General features: G+C 43.0%; 1 protein-coding gene across 1 annotated transcript in view; it reads right to left on the reverse strand.

Moving 5' to 3' along the window:
- The window catches only part of tenm1 (teneurin transmembrane protein 1), a 201,524-nt gene that overhangs the window by 15,355 nt on the left and 160,433 nt on the right, over positions 1–25,736 (reverse strand). The window contains exons 23-27 of the mRNA XM_085420553.1: positions 10,771–10,925; positions 7,811–7,894; positions 7,130–7,324; positions 2,114–2,201; positions 358–554 (exon numbers count right to left, since the gene is read on the reverse strand). Of these exons, the coding sequence (XP_085276679.1) occupies positions 358–554; positions 2,114–2,201; positions 7,130–7,324; positions 7,811–7,894; positions 10,771–10,925 (719 nt within the window). The remainder of the gene's footprint in view (positions 1–357; positions 555–2,113; positions 2,202–7,129; positions 7,325–7,810; positions 7,895–10,770; positions 10,926–25,736) is intronic.

Here is a 25,736-nt window from a genome sequence, read left to right on the forward strand (position 1 = left end):
CCCAAGTTATTAAAGTTTAGCCAGTTTACCGCATTTATTCTTTATTTTTCTCTAAATGGGTCATATTAGAAAGCTAATGCTAGCTTTGTTAGCGGTTCAGTTATCTACCTTCCTAACAGGCCCAACTAGCAGTTACTGTGTGTCAATAATTAATAACTAATTATCTCAGACTAATTTGTGTGTACAAATGAGCTTGCGTGGCTTAATCCGTTTTAATTTAGCAATGTGCAAATCCAAGTAAACACTTGAGTTAGTCAGTCTGTTAAATTTGCTAATAAATTATGAATTAAAAAGACAATTCGCTGGTATCCAAATATTTTACATGCAAATACACACATTAGGCATTGTGATAAGAACCTGGCTAAAGAGATAGAGCTCCTGGTCCAGAGGTGAGCTGATTTCCACCAGTCCGGCTGGGCTGGGCTGGGGCTGGTTGGGGCTTACAGCTCTGATCCGGATATTGCCCAGATCAGCAATATACAGGGTGCCATTGGGAGCCACTGCCAGAGAGGACGGGGCTTTGAGACGAGCATCACGGGCGTAGCCTCCGTCTCCTGATAGGAAAAACGGGAACTTGTCATTTCGGTAAGGACAGGAAAAGCTCTTTATCAACAAAATAGCATAATTCAAAGCAGCATCAGTTCTAACCACACTGAGAAATACAATTCGTTCTCCAGCGAAAGCGAGAAGTCACAACCAGTCCACACGCAGGTTGGCAAAATACGAGGATCCCATGGTGCCGCTTAAACGGTTATCAGTTTGGCTCAGGACGTGGACCTATTGGGATATGGTAACTTCCCAGTGGAGTGGATATGACCACCTTGATAGTGACCTCGGTCTTATCAGACGGTGGTAGTAGGCGACTGAATGCATCCAGATGTCTTTGGTTGCACAGCAGGATAACAGCTGGGTGAAGCCCTTTAGATGCTGTCAGCAGTAGGCCTGGGGCCTCTGATGGGTCTGTGCAGACAGCAGGGTGGCAGTTTATCTCGCGACAGCATGCGCATTATGTGTGTATGCTTTTGTGGGCGACCGCGCACGGGCTCGCATCCGTTAGTATCGGCGGGTGTGCGCTCGCATACATGTCCGCGTTCAAAGACACTGTGAGTGTTTACGGCGAAGGGATGGAAACGGAAAGCCTATGAAGAGAGTAATCATCTGTTAACAGCGAGACATGATTGAAAATATGCAAAGTACAACTCAAGGAATAGGGATGGTTACAGCCCATTGGCTTGTGGCATGGGAGAGACACTTCCCTCCATTTTGAATAGAAAAGAGACTGATTTTTATGAGCAGAATTAAATGATAAAATCACATCCGCTGACACTTACAATGAAAGCACGGCCTAACTGTCAAAAGAACATCTGCTTATTTGTTGGGTCCTTTTCCTCTTCCTTTTATTGCATTTCAGGTGCCCATGATACAGCAACCAGTTAAAACATTCGGCGTGTGGAAGTGAGCATTTTCTTTCACCAGCTGTAATTTGAATGGATTTGAAAGGTTTCTCCTGAGCTGGTTGTTACTGAATTTAGCTGGAGGTCTCCACAAAGAAGAAGCCTTCCTATGAATACAAATATAAATACATCGACCCACACACACACAAGCATCCACTTTCTGTTTAGCCAACACACAAACGCTCACAGTCAAGTCGTTCTCTTAATTCTCCAGCCTGATGTTGTAGGCGGTCTTTTCTTTCCTGGGTATTGTCATCATTTATATAAAAGTCATTGTCATATTTTTTATTGTTTTTCAAGGAGAGTCGAAGCGGCTCTTCCTAGACACTAAGATTCCAGCTGACTTTAATAAGTCGGGGAGGGAAAGTGCTAATCAAATTATTGTCCAGCAGGGACGCACGGGGCAGCCAGATTTACCCACTCAATATCAAGATATACAGACTAAATCAAATCCTCCGAGCTTCACAATGCTCCAGTTTTTGTTTCCTCTAAAACTACTTCTGAAGCAGGCCGAATATGATGCCACCAGAATTAATTCTCAAATGCTTTTGCATGTGTTGTAGCGCTCTAATCCTATTAAGCATAATCTAATACGTTCACATTACTTAATCCTGCACTCCTCACATAACAAGTGTGCGTATGTGTGCCTGGTGACCCACCAGAGAAGCAGTCGCAGTTGGGGTCTATCTTGCAATCGCAGTCCGTGGGGGCTCCGGAGATAATCGATATCTCGCCGTTGGTTGACACCTGTGGAGTTTTCAAAAAGCGACATGTCACAACGTGCTGCAGGAGGCCACTGTTAAACAGAAGGTAATGTTCCACAACAGCCTTTGTAATGTCTCGTCTCTCTGGCAAATAAGATAATGATGGCATTTCATATAAAAACCTGCGCTGAGTTACAATATCACTTTGCGTGTATCCGCTGTTCCTTTAGCCAAAAACATCACCGATGATATCTTTGGTGCCTCTCCGTGAAGTTTAGACAAACAAAGGCATTATGCATCTTCGATGTATGACACTATTCCCTTGCTGACTGATCGACAGATCTTTGGAACATTAAGTCTCGCTCTCCAAACAAATTAAGCTGATTGTCCTGATGGGGAGGCGAGCTGCAAATGGAGGTGAAAACTGTTGCAACAACAGCTTGATTTTGATTAATCTTGGGAGGCCGATGCTGCTTAACTAGCCCGAGAGGACCGTGCATTGTTGGAAGATAATTGTCAAAGATGATATGTTTGATGAAGACTTGCTTTTATCAACTTTATGATTCCACGGGGAAAGTTTATCTGAGGTGTTTATTATAAAGCCGTTCCCTACTGCAGCTCGTTTGTTTGCATTGCCAAACCCAGAAAACCCCATGTTTCCAGTGTCTGGGAAAAAAAACAAGTAAATAAGCACAATTCCCACAAAACTACTTTCCAAAATCTCCATTCATCCATCATCTGAGAGTAGAGAAAACCTTACTCCTAATTTTAGGTTAGAAGCAGAATTTCATCACCTTGACCTATAAAATACTCGAATCTAAGGTTTTACGGATCAGGACATAATAAAAGCAGGTAGATACAACCACAATAACAACACAATATATTATGTCAGTGTTAATTTAAGCCAAATTTAGAAGCAGTGAGTGAGGAAACAGTACACGTTTACGCACAGCTTCAATAAGAATTAGAGGGTAAGTAGCAGCCATGTGCTGCTAATCAAATTCACTTTGTTCATTTATCATCAGCAAGTGTGAGCACCTCTATGAAAGCAGAAGCTTTGGCAGTTTGCTGGTCTGGAGGAAGAACAACCCGTTGTTTCCCATCAATCAGATAGAAAGAGTCACAAAGGGAAAACATTCAAGACAGCTGCTAATCTTCACAAGAGTGGAAGTCCCAGCAAATTCGCCCTAAGGTCAGTCTATGCATTGCTCAGAGAAACCATAAAAACACTCAAAATCTACATCTTAGAGTCCACAGACCTAAATCAGCAAGCTAAATGTTAAAGTTCATGACAGCACAATTAGAAATAGACTGAAAAAGTATGGAAGGATGTCAGGGGAGACCCTCTTCTCTCTAAAAATAAGATGGCAGCATGATTCATATTTGAAAAGCTGCATCTGAACGAACCGCAAGACAAAACAATGTCCTTTGGACAATAAAGAACAAATTGGAGCTGTTTTTCCACGATGCACAGCGCAAATTTAGCAAAAACCAAACTCAACATATAAGCACAAACACCTCATATCAACCGTCAAGCACGGTGGTGGAGGGGTGATGATTTGAGCTTGTCTTGCACCTTGCAATCGTTGAGCCCAAAGTAGAGTGCCAACGTATTCTAGAAGCCATCTGTCTGACACCTAAAGCCTGGCAGTAATTGGGTAAAGCATCAGAACGATGATCAAAAGCACAACAGAAACACTGACAAAGAAAAGAACCAAAGCGTTGCCTTGGCCCAGTCAAAGTCTACACCTCAAACTGACTGAAATGCTGTGGCAGGCTCTGAAGAGAGCTGTGCAGAAACGAACCACAAACCTCAATGAACTGAAGCGACGCTGTAAAGACGCGAGAGCCAAAATTCCTCCACAACGAAGCGAGAGACTGATAAGGTCGTCGAGAAAACAGTTAATTCCATTTATTACTGCCACAGGCGGTTTTACAGGGTACTGAATCACGCGGTGTGTTTAGGTTTTTCACACAATGCTTCTGCATTTTGACTTTCGGTAAACAAACAGTGACATGGTGAAACAGATCATGTGCTGTTCTTCATCTCAGCCTTCTCAGAACAAGATTATGTTTTATCTCGTGCTTATTATGTTCTGAAACGTAAGGTGTAATTCGTTTCGCCATGCAAACTGTTCTACTCACACAGGGAAAAAACAGCTTGTTTCCTCTTCACAGTACAACAAATGCTTCATCTTTAAACATGTCCAAAATAAACAGAAAATAAAAAGTTGTTGCAAATTGCCCTTAATTTAAAGCAGATAAAGACGGGCACAACGGAGCAAATGTGGCATGTAATGAGTTTGATTGTAATGCTCCAGTGTGATATAACGAATAACACAGCAACTTATGCAAAATAAAAATTTTAAAAAGCACATATTGGTTATGCATGTGTGGTCCTTGATGTCCTGGCCAAATGTTCTGAGTCTATGTGATGGGAAGACGTGCCTGGACCATGAGCGCAGACCGCAGGCGGTGCCAAGTCATCGCCTAAATACTTAGTATGAAGGCCAAGGCACGTTCACATTTAATAGAGCTTATTACACTAAAAAAAGACTTGCTGGCTAAACAGTACAAGCTGGTGCGAACCATTGAAAGTGAAACCGAGCACTTAATTCACGCATCATTTTTAAAATCAGCTTAAAACATCATGTCAGGTGTATCTGTGTGCAGCGAACTTACCTGAAGTGTTCTGTATTTCATTTCTCCTGCATCACATTGTATTTGCCTGGCTGTTCTTTGTTTCTTAATGCACTGATTGATTGCACATCACAAACTGCTGAGATAATCCCAACTCGTCATCACACACATCTAAACAAATCATCATTAATTTTACTTTACGGCTCGTTGTTACAAAGCGGTGTCATTCACTGTCAGTCTGGCACCTGTTGCTGAATAAGTGTGGAAACCTTAACAAACATGGATGGATCCATTCCTGTCTGAGTCCAACTGAGACGCTTGATAAATAGGAGCCTAAAAATGCCAAACATAAAATAGGTGTGTCAAACGCAGTTAAAAAAAAAAAAAAAAAAAAGGTCTTTTCATTGCCCATTGCAACATGGCTGGTCGGTACCCAATAAAAAGGCATTTGAGGTATTATATGTTCCTGTCTGCCTCCACATGGACCCAGCGTGTTGCTGCACACCACAAAGGTGCTATTGATTGAGTCCAGCAGGCACTACCTTTGTGCTGTTGGTTCCAAAATGCTGCAGTGCTGTGACAACATGCTGCTACCTAATGGAGCAAATGGACAGAAAAAAGTAATATACTATATATACTTCTTTTTTCTCTAAAACTGAAACCGTACTTCTTGATTATTTTTTGAATGCCTTTGATTTTGAGCATCTACGTCCTAGACACAGACTCGACGCACTACCTTGCTGCGTAGCATCTGTTAGGCAAACAACCTGTTCACAGTGGGACTCATGATGCAACAAGTGTGAAGGTAAATTAGTGTCATAAGGCCAGATGGATTGCCAGTGTCAGCTCTAGCTGAGCTGTTTCTTTTTTCCTGTTGTTATTTCCATCAGAGACGTGGAAAACGTTCATGCGAAGAGACAAGAGGCGTGCATTGAAATGTCAGGGTAATATGGAGGAATATACACTGCTCAAAAACATGAGATATCAATGGGGAAAAAGCCTGGATATGGACTGGTTAATGTGTTAGGAATGAAAAGATGTCACATCCTTTGATGGAAATGAAAATGCTCAACCTACAGAGGGGTTGAATTCAAAGACACGTGAAAATCAAAGTGAAAAAATGATGCTGCAGGCTAGTCCATTTTGCTTACATTTCAAATGGTTCTAGTTTGTAGCTTGTATGACCCCACGTGCTTGTATGCATGCCTGACAACATCAGGGCACCTAATGAAACGATGGATGGTGTCCTGGGGGATCTCGTCTCATATCTGGGCCAGGGCATCACCGAGCTCCTCGACAGTCTGAGGTGCAGTGTCAGATGGACTAAAACATAATATCTCAGAGGTGCTCTACTCAATTTAGGTCAGGCGAGCAAGGGGGTCATTCAATGGTATCAATTCCTTCAGCCTCCAGGAACTGCCTGAATACTCTTGCCACATGAGGCCATTGTTGTGCACCAGGAGGATCCCAAGACTCACTGCACCAGTGCAGGGTCTGATAGTAGGTCCTAGGATTTCATTCTGACACCTAATGGCAGTGAGGATGCCAATGCCTAGCCTGTAGAGGTCTGTAGAGACCCTTACATGTCTGTCAGGGTGAAGCTGTTCTCATCTGTGAAAAGCACAGACCACCAGTGGTGGACCAGCCAATCCTGGTACTCAATGGCAAATGCCAGTCAGGGTCCAAGGTGCTGGACTGTGAGCACAGGGCTCACTAAAGGACCAAGTCTGTTTCTGATGTTTTGGTCAGAGACATTCACACCAGTGGCCTTCTGGAGGTCGTTTTCCATCCTGTTCCTCTTTTCACAAAGGAGCAGATTCGGGTCTTGCTGACATGTTGAGGACCTTCTACAGCCCTGACCAGCTCTCCTGAAATCTCCTCTATGGTCTTGATGCTATGCTGGGAGCCACAGCAAACCTATTGATGTGTCATCCTGGAGGAATATGAGCAGCGACACTGACACTAGCCAAATACAAATGTAGTGAAAAAAAGCCAGAAAAGAAGAGAAGGGAATAAATGTCAGTGGCCTCCACCTCTAAAAGTATTTCTGATTTGTTGCTCCTCTAGTGCACCTGTTGTTAATTTCATCAACACTAAAGCAGTTGAAACTGATTAACAACCCCCTCGGCTACTTAACTGACCAGATCAATGTCCCAGAAGTTTAATCATCTTGATGCTCTACTCTGATTACAAAGTGTTCCTTTCATTTTTTGAGCAGTATATTAACACTCTGGATAAGTATGGTCTTTTGCAACTTCAGTATAAATTTGCAACATGAGAACTGCGATAAATGCATCATTAACAGGTGCCCTCAAAAGTCTTTTTAGTGACCTGCTGGATGCGGTTGATTCGCCTCTCATCAGTCTCAGCAATGTACAGCGTGCCCAGGTGGGACAGGGCGATGGCCTTAGCTGCCTCCAAGGTGGCGCGCACAGCTGCCCGGCTCACCAAGTGATGGTCAATACCTGGAACCTGGCAGTGGATGGGACGTCCTGCTACAATCCGCACCTGCAGACTTTCTGACACCTAAGGAAATACACCACAACGTATTATCTGTTATAAAAGAGAGAGGCACAATACAGACACTTACATCAATTCAACAGAGTCAGCCACTCTGTTGAATTGCTTTGGTTTTGATCCGGTGTATCAAACATCGCCTGCCTCATCTCCTGACTCATTACTTTTGAACATGCTCAAACAGGCAATTCATTAATTTCGGAGAAAAAAGTTGAGTGACATTTTCTTAAAAACAACTCCTGCAGAGACCTGTGATAGCATGTTATTTTTTTAACAAGGTGCTTTTTTTTGCTTTCTTTTATGTTAGCAGCCTCACTCACTCTAAATGCACCTAAAGTGACAGCACTGCAATTTGTGAAAAATATTTTATTACCCTCTCTTCCACTGCTACATATAGTCCCAATGTCTCATAAGAAAGCAGATGAATGAATGAGAAGCAGGCGTATATTTCCCTCTCTTGCAAGCCTCTGCTTTGTTTCGTGCGTATTTCTCTACCTGCAGGACGATGTTGTTGTCAAGGATGTACAGGGAGTTGTCCAGTGGGTTAATGGCCAGGTCTGTTGGCCACTCTAGCCGCACCTGAGGAATGACAAACACTTATTGTATATTTCTGTGAAGAAAAAAAAAAGCGAGAACAAAAGAGCAAAGAAGTCCTTGGTGGCAGCTGCCCACAAGAGCCAGTTACAGGTGATACAAATAACATCTCCTTAATAACATAGTATTAGGCCTCCTGACCCTCCCTGCTCATGCAAAGGTCAGTAGCGGGCAGGGAGCCTTCCCTGTGTTTATTCAAGACTCACACTGGCTCGCTTCGGCACTGTTCCAAATGTCATCCAATAACCGTGATCGCTGCCTGCTCAAATAGCACACCCTGTCCGCTAACACTGTGGGGGTCAAAGGCAGGCAAACCTACACCAGCGCACAGCCACCCACATGACTGTCCATCTCACTCGCAGGCGCCCGTGACCGCTGCAGAGACGACGCGGTGCGTCTGAAGGATGAGGTGATTGATGACTCCGAGGACGGATTGGTAAATAAATGGATCATGTTAAATTGCCACTGACATGTCCAATTATAGGCCCTGTCAAATGAGAGACTAGAAGGTTGACTCTGAAATTCCATTTTTAAAGATAGAGAGATTCATCAAGCAGGACTCACGGTGTCCCATGCATCAAATCCCTGCTGCACACGATATTGAACTTTGCTGTGACGGCAGGCGATTGCTTCGAGAAGCTGACCTGCACACAGAGCTGAAATCCAAATTTATTTTTAAAGTTCTTTGTGTTTTTCATTTGTATATATTAAGAGAGCTTCAGCTTGCATTTCCACATCTCTTAAACAGAAAGCCAATATTATTACCAGAGATTTGAGCAATGCAGTATCTCTGCTTATAAGCACCAATGGTAGGAGATGGATTTAGTGTGTTGCTATGATACACTGCTCACCATACGTACTGATGAGAGACGAGTACTGCAGGAAAAAAAGTCTTATCAACAAAAGGTAAAAGGTACAACATTTATTTATTTAATTTTAGAGTATCTAGTTGCTAAAAACATTGGGAGATGTTGTAAAGTGTAACATTGTTTATAACATATCAGTGAAGTAGATACAGCAGTAGGGACATGCTTCCCACTGTGTTGCATCACCTCTCTTTGTTTGGAGATCAGTTGCTGCAGTTTTGAAAGCAAAGTGTTTACCTGTTCTTGCTGAATATAGGATTTCACATGCTGAACAGTCTGTGGCCTTAGAATACTCCACATATTTCCACTTGGGTGTTGGATTTGACACTGCAGGCACTCTAGTCTAGCACCTGGATTTCTTTAATGCACTGTTGTTGTAATGTCATTACTATGACAACATACATTGCTTCAAAACCTGCTGCCCCTATGTTATGTGCACTTGTCTGTACAATGATAATCATTGGAGGAACCCTCGCTTCTCTAGAAGTTCAGATTCTGATTGGTCACATCACATCAGTGGATGTTGAATCATGGAGGCAGCAACAAAAACTGTTCCTGAGCTGTGAATTCTTCTCCCAAATCACATTTGTGTTTTTTAGCGTACTGCCTGGAAACCCAAAGATCACGGCCACTCAGTTTTTGATTTTGTCCCATTTCTATTTCTCCCGATTCTCTGAAAATATTTGAGATAAACATTTTCAACGCCTCCCCTTCTTTTTCAATTATTTATTGAATTATGTTATTTTGAAACTATTGAACTACACAGAACTGCACTGAAAAATGTCTTTTGTGCTTGTGGCTGAAATGCAAAAAAAGCCTCATATTCAGATGTTGTCCTGTGTGCAGAGAAAGCCTGTTTACGCCTTTTTTTTTCCAGAAAAGAGAGGCTTTGAGGCTTTCTCTTATTTGGCCTGACATTACTGTGAGCAGCGTGACAGTGTGAGGCAGAGCCTGAAAGCAGGTGTCACAGGGCTAAAGCGGGAGACACCCTTGAGGATGTCAAAACTGCACTTTGGAGTACTTGACTATACCTGAAACCAGCTGGGGAGATAACATTGTTAGGCCTTATTTGACACCATCAAGGAGTTCAGCAGTTCTTTTTGGTTTAAAACACACAGTGACGTAGCTCTGTGTACTCATCCCGTTTTTTGTAATCAACACAATAAAACCCATTCATTACAGACAGCTAACATTAGCGTGCCTCGCTAATGTTAGCTGTCTGTAATGAATTTTTTGAGCTGTGTAGGTGAGTGGCAGATGACTCTGCAGTGCTGGAATAGCATTAACATAAAGGACAAGGAAGAGCAATCATTTCCAGTATTAATAATCTGTATCCTTGCAGATTTAGTGAGCTAAACTATCAAACTGAGAAGTTCAGAAATGATAGCCTAGCTTGGTAGCTTGTACTTTCAGGAGAAAGCTAAGTTGAATGTAGACAAAGTGCTACAACAGCCAAGAGATGATGAGCAAAGATGACACATTGAGGTCACACATTGTTTTTTTGTTTTGTTTTTTAATTCAACGAAGAATGAATTTGACATGATCTGAACAATGAGTAACAAACAACGAGAAGAGCCAGGAGGCAGCACGGGCCCCTTTAACGACACATAATATCCCCTCTGGGAATTCACCTGGCTTGAACATTGATATTCACACACACATACACAGGCGCTCACATCCCTATGTGTGGGCAGAGATCCCTCTATAGAGCCAGTAGCTCATCTATAATTCATCCTTTGCTCTAATAGGCCTGATATAAGTTAGCAGTGTGATCTGAAGGCTGCCAGATCAAACCTATGCAGTCTTTGGTCTCTCCTTCACACACAAGCACACATACCTTGAAGAAATGATAAAGGTTCTCAGTAGAAGAAGCTTTGCAGTGTATACTGCTGTTTAATAAGCAGGCTTATTTTTCTACAGATTATTAAAACAACAGCATTCACAGCAAATCTGCTTTCCGCTGGTCATCGAAACTCTGCCGCATTATTAACTCACCTGGCCGATGTCCATGCGTGAATCGCAGCTTAGCGGCTGCGTCGACATCAGTCCGTTTGAACCAATCACAGTGGAGAGCAAACCCCTCTCATTAATCTTCTGAATGGTGGTGCCATCAACGAAGTAGACAACTCCTCCTTTATCCACAGCAATACCTAGGCGGGTGAGAGAGAGACAGAATGAGCTTTTGGAGATGACAGAGAGAAGCGAGCGGGGGGTGAGAGAATGAAAAGGGAAAACGAGAAAACCTAAAGGAGAGAAAGGAAGAGGGGAGATGAGTAAGGGGAGAGAAGTAGAGTGGAGAGAGGAGAGGGCTTGGGAGAGGCATCCAACTCAGTTAGACATTCAGCTCAGCAAGTGGCTGTCTTATCAAAGGCACTGCACCACAGAAATGTAATTATATTTCCATTCCAGAGCCCACTAAAGGGATTAGAACAATGCAACTGGAGGAAGAAGTTATTTGTCACATTAGATGTGAGCAGGGTGCCGCAGTGAACTTTTGACATTTGATGCTTCTGCAAATGTGCTTTATAAATGAGCATCCACACTTCAAACACACGTGCACATGCCCGCATGTGCATACATGCGCACTTGTATTTGCAGAGTGCTCTGGGACGCAAGCTTTGCCAGCGCTGTTTGCTATTAACAGCATATACTTGAACTCTCCATGCAGTGGAGTTCTGCAGCAGAGAAAGGAAAAGAGGTAAGTGCAGGTATTAAAGGTCAGGGCAGCCTATGAATCATCTGTTATGGATGAGGAGCAACCTTCATCCCCGCCTCATCTTCATACCGAGAATAGGCCTTTGATTCAATAATACTCCACTACTCAGCCCTCACCTCTTACTACACCAATCTCACTCGATTGCTTTCACTTAGCATCTGTGACAATAAGCCATTTTTTTTAGCATTTCTACCTGCCATCTCCAGCGCATGTGTGCCATTTACGAATGATTTTTATTTTTTATTCTGCATCATTAAGTCACAACATGTTTATGCGCTGTGTATATAATTTCATCTCACACTGGCCTCCAAGGACTTCATGGAGACAAAACCTACTTATTGCATTTCCAATCAATGACAGAACTAAGCGGTTTAAATATAGTAGACTATAAAACAGTAGAAAGCATTAAATAGCATGACAACATAGAGTCTTATAAGCAGATTCTGTTCCTTAATTTTGTCTTTAACATTTCATCTCTTTAACCACACAAGGATATAGAAAAAATGGAGTCATTGGTTGAATCCAAGTTCATAGTTGACTCAGCTCTCTTTTTTCCCCCATAAGGGAAATATCTGACTTTTTAGCAGATAAATGTTATGTGTAAACCTCCTAGTTGCTAACTTTGTCCTTTATTGCTGTCTCACTTTGAATATTACCACTAGTATGTTTCCATGAAGTACACTATGTAACTGCTGTGTAATTTTACTAGGTAAAAGAACGAGTAATTGCTAGCAGCGTGCTGTAATTTCGACACTGTTGTGACCAATCTAACACGGCAAATTCTGCACTTAATGGAACTGACCGTGCTGCAAAACTTTATCCTCTGACAACATATTTATTATGAAATAGTGAAGATGACATTTTAACATAAATAAATACCAAATAACGGCACAACACATGAAATGACCCAGACACACTAGAGTAAAAACAGGACTGTTTTTGTGTTCGGCAACCGACTGCGAGTGTGCAACACCCTCAACCTCTGGGCGACACTTTTGAACGCATGACCTGGTTGCAGCCTGACTCAGGATGTCAATTTCTAAATGTCTGTGACGCATCTCCTTGGAATAGGGGAACTGACTCAGGTAATCGCCAACTGGTTGTATTCTGATTATATTCTGATTATATTCCCATATGAAAGCTAGCTATGCCATTTTGTAGTTAAATCTCTGCAGCAACTATGTCACTATTTGTGGATACGTTTCTGATTTTCTGTTTGATGTTCTGGCTGGACTCTGAAAGTAAGTAGTTCATGTGAATTTCTGTGTATGCAGATGAGATTTTTGCAATAGTGTTTTCACAGTTAATCAGCATATTATCACAAACAGTCATGACCAACATGTCCCCATTCATTTGCAAACTAATAGGAGACTGATGGCAGACTGATTCTGCCTGATTGTTGTTTTATCAGCGTGTTGATGCGTCAGAGTTGGTTTGAAGACAGCCACTGCATGACTGTGAATGGTCACAAGCCTGGTCCCAGTCCTTAAAGGGAAAAACAAAGTTCACAACAATTCTGTTTGCGCTGTTTTTTACCTGCTATGACTGTAGCGTGACATCAATGCCACAAAAAATGCTGCTCTAAGCTAATTAGCTAGCACTGGCATCACATATTCTTCATCTGATGACTGATAATTGGACCTTCTAGCCAAGATGGTGACCCCTGAATATGAAGGTAAAGCAGCATGTTGTACATAACGACTTCTCAGAGCTCTATCCATTGCCTGTTCGAGCCAGAAATGATGAGTGTAGTTTTGTGAACCAAAACATTAAAAAGTTGCAAAGTCATAAGATAAACAAAATATGCTAAAACACACTGTGGAGCTGAGGGGAGTTATGTGTGGCTTCCTTACTAAAAGTGACCCCTTTGACAGGAACACAGAGTCACTGAATCATTTCTTTCATATCTAAAGAATATTGATTAGTTCAGCTTTAAAAAATGTCAGAACACAGTGGAAATTTCCTGGAACAGAAGATAATTGTTTCAAGTTGTTTTTTTGTTGTTGTTTTGTTTTTAAGATTTAATGGGCTCACTGAGACATTCAGCTTATCGTGATTAAATTGGGCAGTGGAGTGAAATCATCAGTATGCAGTACAACTACTCCCCCATCATTCAGTCATCTTTTCTAGTTCTGTCAGTCTTTCTCCTTCCAAACTCTGTCACGCTGGATTATTTCGAGATGTGCCTCTGTTCGCTCTGAGAGCCCAGGATAAAAATCATTACTGCCCTTTCCCCGGGTAGCTCTAATGTCTCATCCTCCTTGACATACAATAGCTTTCTTTACACATGCTTTGTGTTCAACGCGTGCACACGCACGTAGACGCGCACTAAAAAAAGTGATGCACTGCCGCCGCAACTAGATTCACAAATGTCCTCAGACCGAGCAACCCTGGACCGACCCCGTGAGTCATAAATCGCGCAGGTGGAGTGGTGGTGGAAAAGGGAGGTGGGCAAAGGGGGAGGGCCAGGGTCAGTGTGTTTCCTCCAGGGGCCAGAAGGTGAACTGCAGAGCTCTCCCTCCTGGCCCCTTCATCATTTCTCTGACACAAACAGATTACAGCACCCACACAGCCTCAGCCCTCCTCGGCAACACCTTTCCACTCCTCGTCTTGCATTTCCCCAGCTCTCCATCCTCCCTAACCTGATCTTCCTCCACTCTCTCTTTCCCCCTCCTCTCTTTGCTTTTTTCTTGTCCTTTGCTTTCTGTTTGCTGTCGCGCTCTCTGTGTCTTGCCCTGTATCTCGCAGGTGTTAATGAAATCACTGACCTCTGGCGCTTGGATAATGTTTAGGCTCTGTTTTTTTTTTTCATCTTCTCTCTATTCAGCCCATTTTTTATTCTTCCATCTCTTCCTCTTGGCCTTGCCATTCTTCCTCCTGTCACCTGCTATTATGCAAGAGGGACGTCTCAACCCACAGTGCAGTCTGAGCCCACTTAGGCCTGAAATTTGGCACTTTCTCCCTGCTGTAACACCATCCTCGTATTCCTCCTACTTTCCTTTCACTTTCCCATCCATTCCTCCTCCTAGCACTTTCTTGCTAAACCTGTCCCTGATCTTAGAGCTCATAAATCCTGCACAAGGACATGACGAGTCAGCCAGGACTCTCCCTCAATACTGATTTCTGTTCTCTCCCTCTGTCCCTGGATATTATTCTTTCTTTGCCCGCCTTGGTCTCACAGACTTCCAGCCTAAATTCCCACTTCCCGCTAGTTTTTTTCCTGTATTATGACATCCTTATTACGCATACTCGGGATCGGCATATCACATATTTATACAAACAGGTTCTAAATAGATGCCAAACTACCATTAACAGTAAACAAAGTCTTATTCATTCACACACAAGTACGAAAATAAAGAAATATTGCTGTTATTGCTCGACATTGGTGACAGGATTTACACCAGTTTATGTGTTATTTAAAAGCATTTTGCCGTATTTATTGAAAAGGTGGTAGATTAGTCCACATTCTCCTTGTCAGGGACTGGATTTCCTGCTGTCTTTTATAAAGCTGTGTGCTGCTTTAAGGGAATTTACAGCCCCGCCGTATAGCCAATGGATACTCAGAAGACATCAAAAGATTTACTGTTTCTCCCTGGGTGAACCTGGCACTCTGATACTCATGTTTAGAAGCTGGCAGACACACCGGTGGAGAAGTAATTGAGATAAATCTCAACTCCACGGGGAAACGGACATTTGGCTAAAGTTGGGACAGGATTTTATCATCAAAGAAAAGTGAATTAGACTGAGTTGCGGTGACCTTGGAAAAAACAGAGGGAAGAGGGAGTGGAGGGAAGGGGAGGATGATACAGTGACGCTATTCACATGCAGCTCAGATTTAAGACGAAAATGCAGCCAAAGAGGGGGGAAAAAGACAGACAGTGCCAAAAGAGGTGGGAAAGAGAAGAAGGATGGTAATAAGACAGAGGTCGTGATGAGGAATTGCTCCAATTAACCATTACAGTCCAATCACTCTCAATCAAAGAATCTCTTTGTTCTGTGTCCTTGTCAAAAGAATATCAGTTCTAACGGCCCTCTGTGGCAATGCAGTACAATCCAATCTGATTAATGCCTTGAAGAGAGGGGTCTTAGAGAACATCAGTGTTGATTACAGCTATTTGAAGAGAGGATGCCACCAGGAGTTCTCTGAGCAAAGAGCGAGGGAGAGGTGAGGAAAGGTGTAAGGTGAGAAAGAAGATAATGTGTAATACGGTCATTAGAACACAAGTTGTGGATTATATATCTTATTTAGTAGCACTCGGAGACAACACTACAGGCTTACAGTAACATCAGGATGTGGTGTGTGTGTGTGTGTGTGTGTGTGTGTGTGTGTGTGTGTGTGTGTGTGTGTGTGTGTGTGTGTGTGTGTTGCACAGTGACTGCTAAGACCTGAGCACTCGAGAGCACAGGAAGTCAGCCTTATGGTGCTATTCAAGTTTTCCTTAACAGTACTTTCACCTTTCAAACATTGACAGCAAAGCTGCCAAAAGAGGTGCTGCTATAGACGAAAGAGAGAAGAAACGTAAAATCACACACACATCAGTGTCTGACAGGCAGTTAACCAGCACGTACATGTACAGAAGAAACAAGGGATGTGGTAAACAGGAGAAGAAAGCATAATTTGCACAGTTTCGTTTATATATGAAAACTCTGACGCACCCACACAATCACAGCACAACACACGGGGGAGAGGAACACACACACACACACACACACACACACACACACACACACACACACACACACACACACAGGGTGCCAGCAGCCCGAGGTGTAAGCCATTCAATCTGCCCTCCCGTATCCCCCAGGCCCAGTGAGTGTTAATGACATGGACTGACATATTATTACAACATCTACAGTAAATGATGCGAGCTGGAGCTGATTATGGCCCGTGGCATTTCTGTACAAAGTAACTGTATGTGACTGACAACTGAATGCAGAGCGATAGACAGTTTCACCTGCACGACTGGCCCAAGCGAGGCACACTGGCCATAAATAAAGTCAACCACATTAGCTGGGGAAAGCCTGCAGGGTTCACTAACTGCTGCAGTCCAATTGTGAGTGAAGCTGAATAACAGACTGTCTCAGAGTCTTTAGCTTGCTGTGTGGTTTGCACCTCACCTTCACCATTTCTCCTTGAAAACACACAACGCTGCCGGTACGTAAAAGTGTGAATGTGTGCACATGTTCGCGGCAGCTTGTGGGTGTGTGCGTGTTTGTGTGCGCGCAATGCATGCAATGAAGAAGCTAGGCGGAAAAGATAAGGCTTGGCAGTTAATCACATTGTGCATATGCAAATATAGAGCGGGTAAATCAGAGCGTCTGCAGATACACACACGCACGCACAACTTTCATCAAGACACTTGGGTCGCCCATGTGCACTAAAGGAGGGAAAATAAACCGCCTCATTCAATTTCAGAATTGTGAAACGCCTCTGTGCACTCTGTGGTATATGTGTGAGTCCAAATGTGTTCATTTCACACAATGTTTGATTGCACACCTGTGCAAAGAAGAAAAAGTTGTGCTGTACACATTTTGCTAGTGCTGCAATCAGTCCCCGATCCTGCACCTTCTGCAGCAAACGGCTCTATAATCTATGACATGCTCATCTCCTAACTGCTGTGCTATAGTTGCTCCTATTTCCCCAATCAAACACGTTCTATCGATCAATACCAAATAGCAGAGGCGTGTATTTCTTGTGGATCTTTGGTAAGCAGAAATAATTCATGCTTCTTGTAATTAATTATTCATTGAAGCCCCACAGAACAGACAGTGGCTTAGTAATTAAGTCTGAATCAGACACTGTGGCTCATCTAATTACCAACCACTATAAGTTTGTTAACATATTAACCCGCATTAATTAATTATTGATAGCGTTCTCCTTTATTTTGAGCTGGTATAGTTCCCAACTACACATGTATGGCGAGGCGAGGAATTCTCGCACGCAGAGACCTGAAAGGAGATTTTGAATTAGTTGCATGCTAATATTCATGCAAATAAACATTTTTTCCCTTTTCTTTTTCAGAAAAATATGCGATTCGGTGGTAATTGCCTTGTTTGATAGCAAAAGAGAGATCCAAAGCAATCACAGAAGCGGCAGACAAACTCAATTATAAAAAGCAATTGAAATGCTTTGGACTAGAAAGCTCCATGAAAGGCTGAGGGGTTTGGGATCTGTGCGAGTGTCTTGCAGATTATGTCGCACTGTTTAGAACATCAAACAAAACACAAGAAGGTCTATCAATAGGCGCTCTTTTCCCAAACACGCCATCGTGGCAATATTGCATGATGCCATGAAAATGGCAACAACAAAAAAGAAAAAACAGCAACAAAAAACAGGAAGTGGGATCAGATGGGAGGAACAAATGTTCTGACATCTGAAAAAAAGCAAACGGAAGAGCGGCAGAAAACTACTATAGAGTGCAAATCTATGCAGCTTCCACCCAAACAAAGTATCCCACGTACAAAGACATCCCAGTGTCCTAGCCAGAGGCAGCACCAGTGTAGTCTCTATCACAGCCATCTAAGATTTTGCCTCATCGTTTTCCCAAACAACTGTGTGAGCACATCCTCGGGTTGAGATGTGACAAATGGACTCTTGGAGAGCTGCAGGTGATAATAGTGCCCAGGTGTGAACAATTACTGGCTCTGTTTTTCCACCCCTTTAACAGCTGCTGACCCCCACTCTCACACAGGGAGATTCAGCTAAACTGCTATGTGCAAGTACGTCCGCTACCATCGCTCCGCTTTTTCATCTTTCTGCCCAGTACGTCTAAAGAACTGACTGGCTAACAGCAAGCACGAGTTTACTTTCTCTCCCCTCTCATCAGAACTCCCTCCACCCCCGTGACCGAGACAAATGCGTCCATCTGTGTGTATCGCCCGTATTTTGGGCTTTCACCTCAAGTAAATGCAATTTATTCCTCCGCGGTAGCAAAGCTCCACTCCTCCTGTCAGTGTGCCAAGCTCCCAGTGGAGGTTGACAGGCCAGCTGCCAGCAGTGGCCATCCCGACCAGTTAAAGGGACACGTGTGTTACATTTCCCATGATCACACTGACGTTGTCAGCCTGACATACCTTTAACGAGGCTTCCATAACTAACTGCCTGTCCCTTCAGAATCGGAAACACAGACAGTCCGGCGACCAGCGGCCTGTCAATCAAAAACGAGCATATACAAGTTTGCTGACTGGCACACATGTTGCACCTTTGGCGCAAAGGCTCAGCCCTTGGCCTTAAGCCTGCATGTCTTATTGACTCTGCGCTTCATTACACACACAGTGAGCTTCTGTAATCTCTCTGAAGCTACTCTACACACTCCGACTACAAACAAGGTAGCTGTCAGTCTCTATAGCGTACCACCTATTTATTGCTTGAATAGGAGGCATTGTAAAGGCAGAGCCTTGTTGTTAGTGTATAATCGTACTTTCTTTTGTCCTGTGTATACCTTGACAGCAGACAATTTCTTCTCAGAATATCAGTTTTCCGCTGACCCTGACCTTATCAGAACGTAGCACGAATAATTTTTGAAAGCAGTCCCTGTTCTTCCAAGTAATCCCAGATAAGCCTGATTCATCTATCTGATTCAGCTAAAAAATAAAGTTCAACTGACCATCCCTCTACTACCATTAGATGAATTCCATCTCATGTTTTAATACTCTTAGATCTGAGGACTACCAGGTCTCTGAAACCCTGAGTCAATGGGTCAGCAAAAAAGTTTGCTAGAAATGTTAAAGGTGTAATGTGTCACTGTCGGGGACCATTTATGGCAATAAATAAAATATATTGTGTGGAATGCTCTATTCTATGTGTTAGTCAACAACTAAATCCAACCGATTTTACACCAAACTGCCAAAAGTATTCACCCACCCATCCAAATCCCATATAAACCCATAAAAAATCCAGCACCTAGTCATGCAGAGCGCTTCTACAAACATTTGTTAACGAACGGGTCGCTTTCAGGAGCTGAGTGAATTCCAGGATGGTACCGTGATAGGATGCCACCTGTGCACCAGGCAAATTTCCTCACTACTAAATATTCCACAGTCAACTGTTAATGGAATTATAACATAGTGGGAGTAATTGGGAACAACCGCAACTCATCTAGGCCACATAAATCACAGAGTGCGGTCAGCAGATGCTGAGGCTCATAGTGCTCAGAAGTCGAAAACTTTCTGCAGAGTCAGTCACTATAGCCCTTCAAACTTCACGATACCTTCAGATTAGCGCAAGATCAGTGAGCTTCATGGAATGGGTTTCCATGGCCGAGCAGCTGCAACATCACCAAGCAACATCACCAAGCATCATCCTCCAAGCATCATGCTCCCAACTTTGTGGGAACAGTTTGGGGATGGCCCCTTCCTGTTCCAACATGACTGCTCATTAGTGCACAAAGCAAGATCAATACAAACATAGATGAGTGAGTTTGGTGTAGAAGAACTTGACTGGCCTGCACAGAGTCCTGACCTCAGCCTGACACAACACCTTTGGGATGAATTAGAGCAACAACTGCGAGCCAGGGCATCTCTTCCAACATCAGTGCCTGACAAATGAGCTTCTGGGAAAATGGTCAAAAAAAATCCCATAAACACTCCTAAAACTTGCATAAAGTCTCCCCAGAAGAGCTGAAGCTGTTATAGATGCAAAGGGTGGGCCAACATTATACTAAAACCTATAGATTAAGAATGGGATCCCACTCAAGTCCTTATGTGTGTGACGACAGAGGAGTATATATATTCTCCCCTGTAAGGGATTTCTGAAGCTCCAAAATGTTTTTGGCACACTATGAATTAAAGTACCTGACTGAAAAATTTTAAAATCTTCCAAAGGGTTTATAATAAAAATCAGAATATTAAATCAGAATTAGCACCTGTCAAGAAACCCAAGGTCACTTTACATACAAAATCCATCTGCATTTATTGTAAGGCAGCAAAGAAAGCTGTTTCAGTAAATGACTTTGTCCAATCATAATTTTAAAAATCAGACTCATTTCACATTACTTGCTATTACTCATGCAGAATAACACATTGTGGATGCTGTAGCATGCATCTATTGAAAAGTGTTCTCTTTAGGACTGTACAGAAGGCCAGCAGAGGTCCAGGCGAATGTACTTTAGCAAATATAATAAACTGAAAAATCCACAGTTTGGAGTTTTGTTGAACTTATTTTTGTTGACTGACAGCTAAGTCCTCATTCTGTCTGAAAGGAGCTGAAAAGAGCTGTCTAATCAAACTCAAAGCATTCTTCACCAGAAAGTCTAGGACTGGTTGCAAGCCTCAGCCAGCCAGTCAGGCTGGAGTTAACATCCCTGTAAGTTTTATACATAAGGCTAATTCTGAACAAAACACAATGTTGAACCAAGGAAAGCAGAAAATCCTCCAAATATGGAGTTCTGCAGCTTCTAAAACATAAATGCTTTTATCTACAGTACAGATTTCGCGGTGAATCCCTAAGATTACTAACATCAGTCCAGTATCTGAGTGATGTTGGCGAGGAAGGGCCAGAAGAGTGTCTTTTCTCCAAACGCTACAGAGTGAATTTGACCTTTCACCTTTGAAATCTGAACATCACTTCATCTTTCATGCCATCTGACATTTGTGTAACATCCTGTCGTGATTAGCTAACAGTTATTGTGAACTATGTACTTTTTCTTAGGCCAGGGTGGCTTTTTTACACGTAAATATTTCTACCATATTAGAAGAATCCCGAAAAACTCACTTAAATTCCCTAAAGACGCACCAAAAATATCACTTTCATGAGAGCAGACAGACAAGTCCTTAAATGCAGCAGTTCTGGCCACAGCTGTCACCAGTGCAAAAGCATGAAAACATTGCTCAGATGCTTAAATGACATATGTCAACAATTCCTGACAAGCAACGTCTTTACCTCTCATAAATAATGACAACGCCAAAGTAGCGTGACCTTGTCACAAAGCCAGGATGCCCCCTGTGGGACTTGAGTCCCAGAAAGACAAACCCAAACAGAAAGTTTGACATTTGTTTGACAGTGCAGAGCAGCGGCGTTCTCTTGACCACAGACAAACAGAACTTACAGTTTCTGAAAGTGGCAGTTTTACAGTTTCTAGATTACATTATTAACAGTTGTGTATTATTAGCAGTCCAGTGCAGTCCAAAGCACTTCAGCTATTATAACTGGTGCAAAACTGATTCCCACTTAAACTGATGACAACGTGTTGGTCACCAGTATTACCAGATCAGCAGTTAAAGCCTATTTGAAAAGCACTGACAGAAAACTAAAAAACTGACTTTCTCTCTCTGTGTATATGTTCATAAAAACCCAAGCTGTTTAGCTGTGACTGAAAGAACATTCAGCATCAGAGCTCTAGTGTTTTTTTTATTGTCAAGTGTTTCATTAGACCATCTGGAAAGAGCCTAGTGTGACTTGTGGCAGTGGGTCAGCTGGAAATTTTCAGAAAAACACGCGGCATAAAGTGAGGCTGCATGCATTATTTACCCAGAGTTATCTTTTAATGCGATGCAGTCGAGCAGGGCCTGTCACTGTTTCATACAGCGACAAAGTCAGCAGTAAAAATGCAGACATGACACGGGCCATGTGTCTGCAATTCTTTCCCCAGCTATGTCAAACTTGGCTCACCTGCTGAAAAAGTCCTGATGTACCTGCGTTGCTATGTGCCTTGCCTCACGCTCTTTTGCTTGGCCCTCCAGATTTGCCGCTGGCAGCTATATTCTTAGCATTATTTCTGAGAGAAAATGAGTCTCTGGCACAGTTTCATATTGTGGCTGCTCAACGATGCATTTCTGCCTCGACAAAACCGCCGCCGCTCTCCTAATTATCATGGATGCTGCAGTGTGAAAACGAGCTGCGGTAGAACTAGCATGACCCAATGGCGTCTCCTCTATTTTGCATTATCATAGAGTATGCTGCTGTTTGCCTTGCTGTGTGATTAATTCATGTGTGTATCATTAATGCAGGAATGTCCAGGGGCAAAGACAAAAGCTCGGTCAATGCGAAAGGAAACACGGGGGCAGGCTGTGCGCGCACGTGCACGTGCTCACACACGAACCGAATCTTTGAGTTCAAAAAACGCAGTGTGACTTATCATATGCCCTTGTTTTTGTGAAACAGCGCTCTGTTTAAACCAACAAAAACAATGATAGTTGACCCACTGAGCGGGAAAGCAGCCACAGGGCCAGTTTAATATGCAGATGAGGAGTGGGACTGCTGCATGCTGTCGGATTTGGATGCGAAACACTCAGTCCACTCTCGCTCTATTTCTCTCCTCATCCATTTCATGCATTCTCTGGTTCTCTCCATTTTCAATTTTTCTCTATTAATGTCATATTATTTTTCATTCTCGGCTGCACTCGCTTTATCTTTAACTCTCCTCCTCCCTCGGTCCTGAGCTCCCTCTGTTTCTCTATCAATTTAATCCGCTCTCCTGTTTTGCGAGGTGCAACTGTCTCTCTGCACTAAATGCTATGGGAGCCAGAGGTAGAATAACAATGGCATTTTCATTCCGGCGTCATAACACAGAGCAGCCGGCACAGATCAGCTACCCTGCCGTAGGACTTCACTTTAGTGCTGTGTGATACGGCATCAGTCCAGTACCCAGTAATTACACCAAGTAAACGCAGGTCCATACCAACACCAGCACTATGCCAGGTGAATCATCATTCATGAAATCACTGTGAATTTTGCTTCTCACAATGATTAGTTAACACAAACTTTTTGTGTATTTGAAACTGGGCTTTTTTTGGAGACCTGGAAGGTAAATACGCCTGTCTCTGAAGCACTTGGGTCGGCTTCTGTTGTTTAAATGTGCTGTAGGCTATAAATAAAACAGACGTGACAGCCAGCAGAAAAAGCTTCAGACATTTTTCACAGTGCATGTTTGAGGTATATTTTTTTCTTTCCCACAAAAATTATTTATTTAACACGATTCAGTGTCCTACATGCTGAACTTTGAGGTTGGAAACATACTAAAGTATCGTTCCTATCATGCTAGTGTTGATCCGATACCAATACCAACAATAATAATATTTCAATCTATCTACTTCTATAGCAGTAGCAGTGGATCAATCTAATTTATAGTATCAATGCAGTGCTGGTATTGGTGTTCGGATGTACATTAGCATAACCGGATCAATACTTTAGTTTGTTTCCATCCTCTAAGTTCAGCAGAACAGGAGACGTGTCTCCACAAACACTGCTCATCTCGTGCAGCTACACTTTACTCCACCCCCTCCTCCCTACTCTGGTCTCTTTATCATTAAGTGCTGTTGGTCATCATAGCTGTTACTTTAGCAGATTTGAGTATCTATAGACTATATTCAGACATTCAAATAACAGAATGTATTATTTTAATTGAATATACTCTGAGCCTGTCTATAGCCATGTTAAATAAGTTATTTTGTTAGAAAAGAAACAATATCCCTAAACATGAACTATGAAAAATGTCAGAACCTTTTCCTGTTGATTGTGAGATCTGTTTTGTTTATAGCCTGAAGCAAGTTAGAACAACAGAAGTCGACCCAAAGTGCTTTAGAGACGGACAAAAAACAGAGTTTCATAATACATGAAAAGCTAAAAGTTGTGTTTTGTTGCATTAACTAATTAATGTGGAAAGTAACAATTACAGTATTCTACAGGTCATTAAAATGTGTTTAGAATTTGCTAATTGATTATTATTCATCTCATAAATCACGACACACTGTTACTGTGACATGTTATTAGTTTCAGCGTTGGTATCGGCAGTACTGGGCCTGTATTTACTTGATAGAATAACAATGGCATTTTCATTCCGCTGCTATAACGCGGAGCAGCTGGCACAGACCAGCCTCGCAGCCGTAGGAGACCTCAGAACTTCCCTCACTGCCTCTCGCTAACACAGTTTTGGGAAGCAGCAGATTTAAGAAAAGTGGAACGCAGGCCGCAGCGATTAGAGCGGTGCAGTTAAAGGACAGTACCACTCATAAGGCATCATTGCCTGAGCAGAGGCAGGGGACCAGTGTTTGCTGAGTTAATGGTTTGAGTGCGGCCTGGCTGACAGCGAAGCACCGTTTGATTCACCGCTGCTGAAACAAACTGGGAAGTGATCCTGCGCGCGCTGCTGCGTTTCCAGCTATTTCTGTTAATGAGACCAGCACCCAGTGTGTGAAGATATTCATTCACCTAAGCTGCTTATATGTCAACCACCAGCCAAGACAGCTACTGTACAGCATGAAAGCCTGGCTGTCGTGGTCTCTGAGCAGCTCTGTGCCACGTGAAGCGTATTAACCCGTGGCTCTGACGCTTTTTCTTTTTTTTTTTTTTTTTTTAAACACACCCAGGCTGTTCAACATGCAAATAACCGCAACCAGTTTAAACCCCACAGCTTCATTCGGCAACCAGGCCCCGCTATCTCATCACCGATGGCGTGCCTCGCAGCTGTGTTGCCGAGTGAGATGGGGGACAAATGTGTCTGTCAGTGTGAGGGGGGGGGGGGGAGAGAGAGAGAGAGAGAGAGAGAGAGAGAGAGAGAGAGAGAGAGAGAGAGAGAGAGAGTTGCAAAGAAAGGGACTGAATGAAAGCAGTGGAGAAGAGAAAAGAAAAAAGGGGAGGGGAGAGAGAGCGGGCCGACAGGGCACAGGGAGAAATGTGGTGGCAGCATGTCAGCTTCTGATAAGGGCATTAGTCTGCCCCCTGTGGGTCAGAAAGAGAGACTGACAATGCAAGTGCTCCCACCACCACGTGCACGCGCATAGACGCGCACACCTCTCTCTGTGGATGTCAGCTCTGCTGCCTGGGACCAGTCAACAAATTAAAGATAAGACCTGCACACTGCAGCCGCCAACAACTAAACCTTCAATCACCGGACTCCCTCTGAAGTCCTCTGTCCAAACCAACACATGAAAGAAACAGAACACTCTGCTATTTTTACATATGTGTGTCTTTTATTGGACGATTGCTTAAAAAAACAAACAAACAAAAAAAGGGACCCCTTTACGCTGTGAACGGAATTAGTCTAAAATGTGAGCCAAGGCTGTTCCTGTTCCTGAGGGATTGACGCCTCTTTCATGTCAGACATGGGATCCATCCTAAATGGAGCAAGGCCTTTTATTTACCAAGCTAATTGACTGCAGAAGCAAATGTGCAGCCAGCTCCAAACAATGCCCCAGATCTTGTATTCATAAGTGAATGTTTGAAGGACACACGATAATCCCTGTAGCTTAGGTTATTGTGGGGCGGAGTGAGGGGGGGGACTATAAGCGAGAACGCTCTGCAACATCG

The sequence above is a fragment of the Rhamphochromis longiceps genome, linkage group LG2 (assembly GCF_057381845.1).
Source record: "Rhamphochromis longiceps isolate RC_006_pf linkage group LG2, R_longiceps_female_GT1.1, whole genome shotgun sequence".
Lineage (NCBI taxonomy): Eukaryota > Metazoa > Chordata > Actinopteri > Cichliformes > Cichlidae > Rhamphochromis > Rhamphochromis longiceps.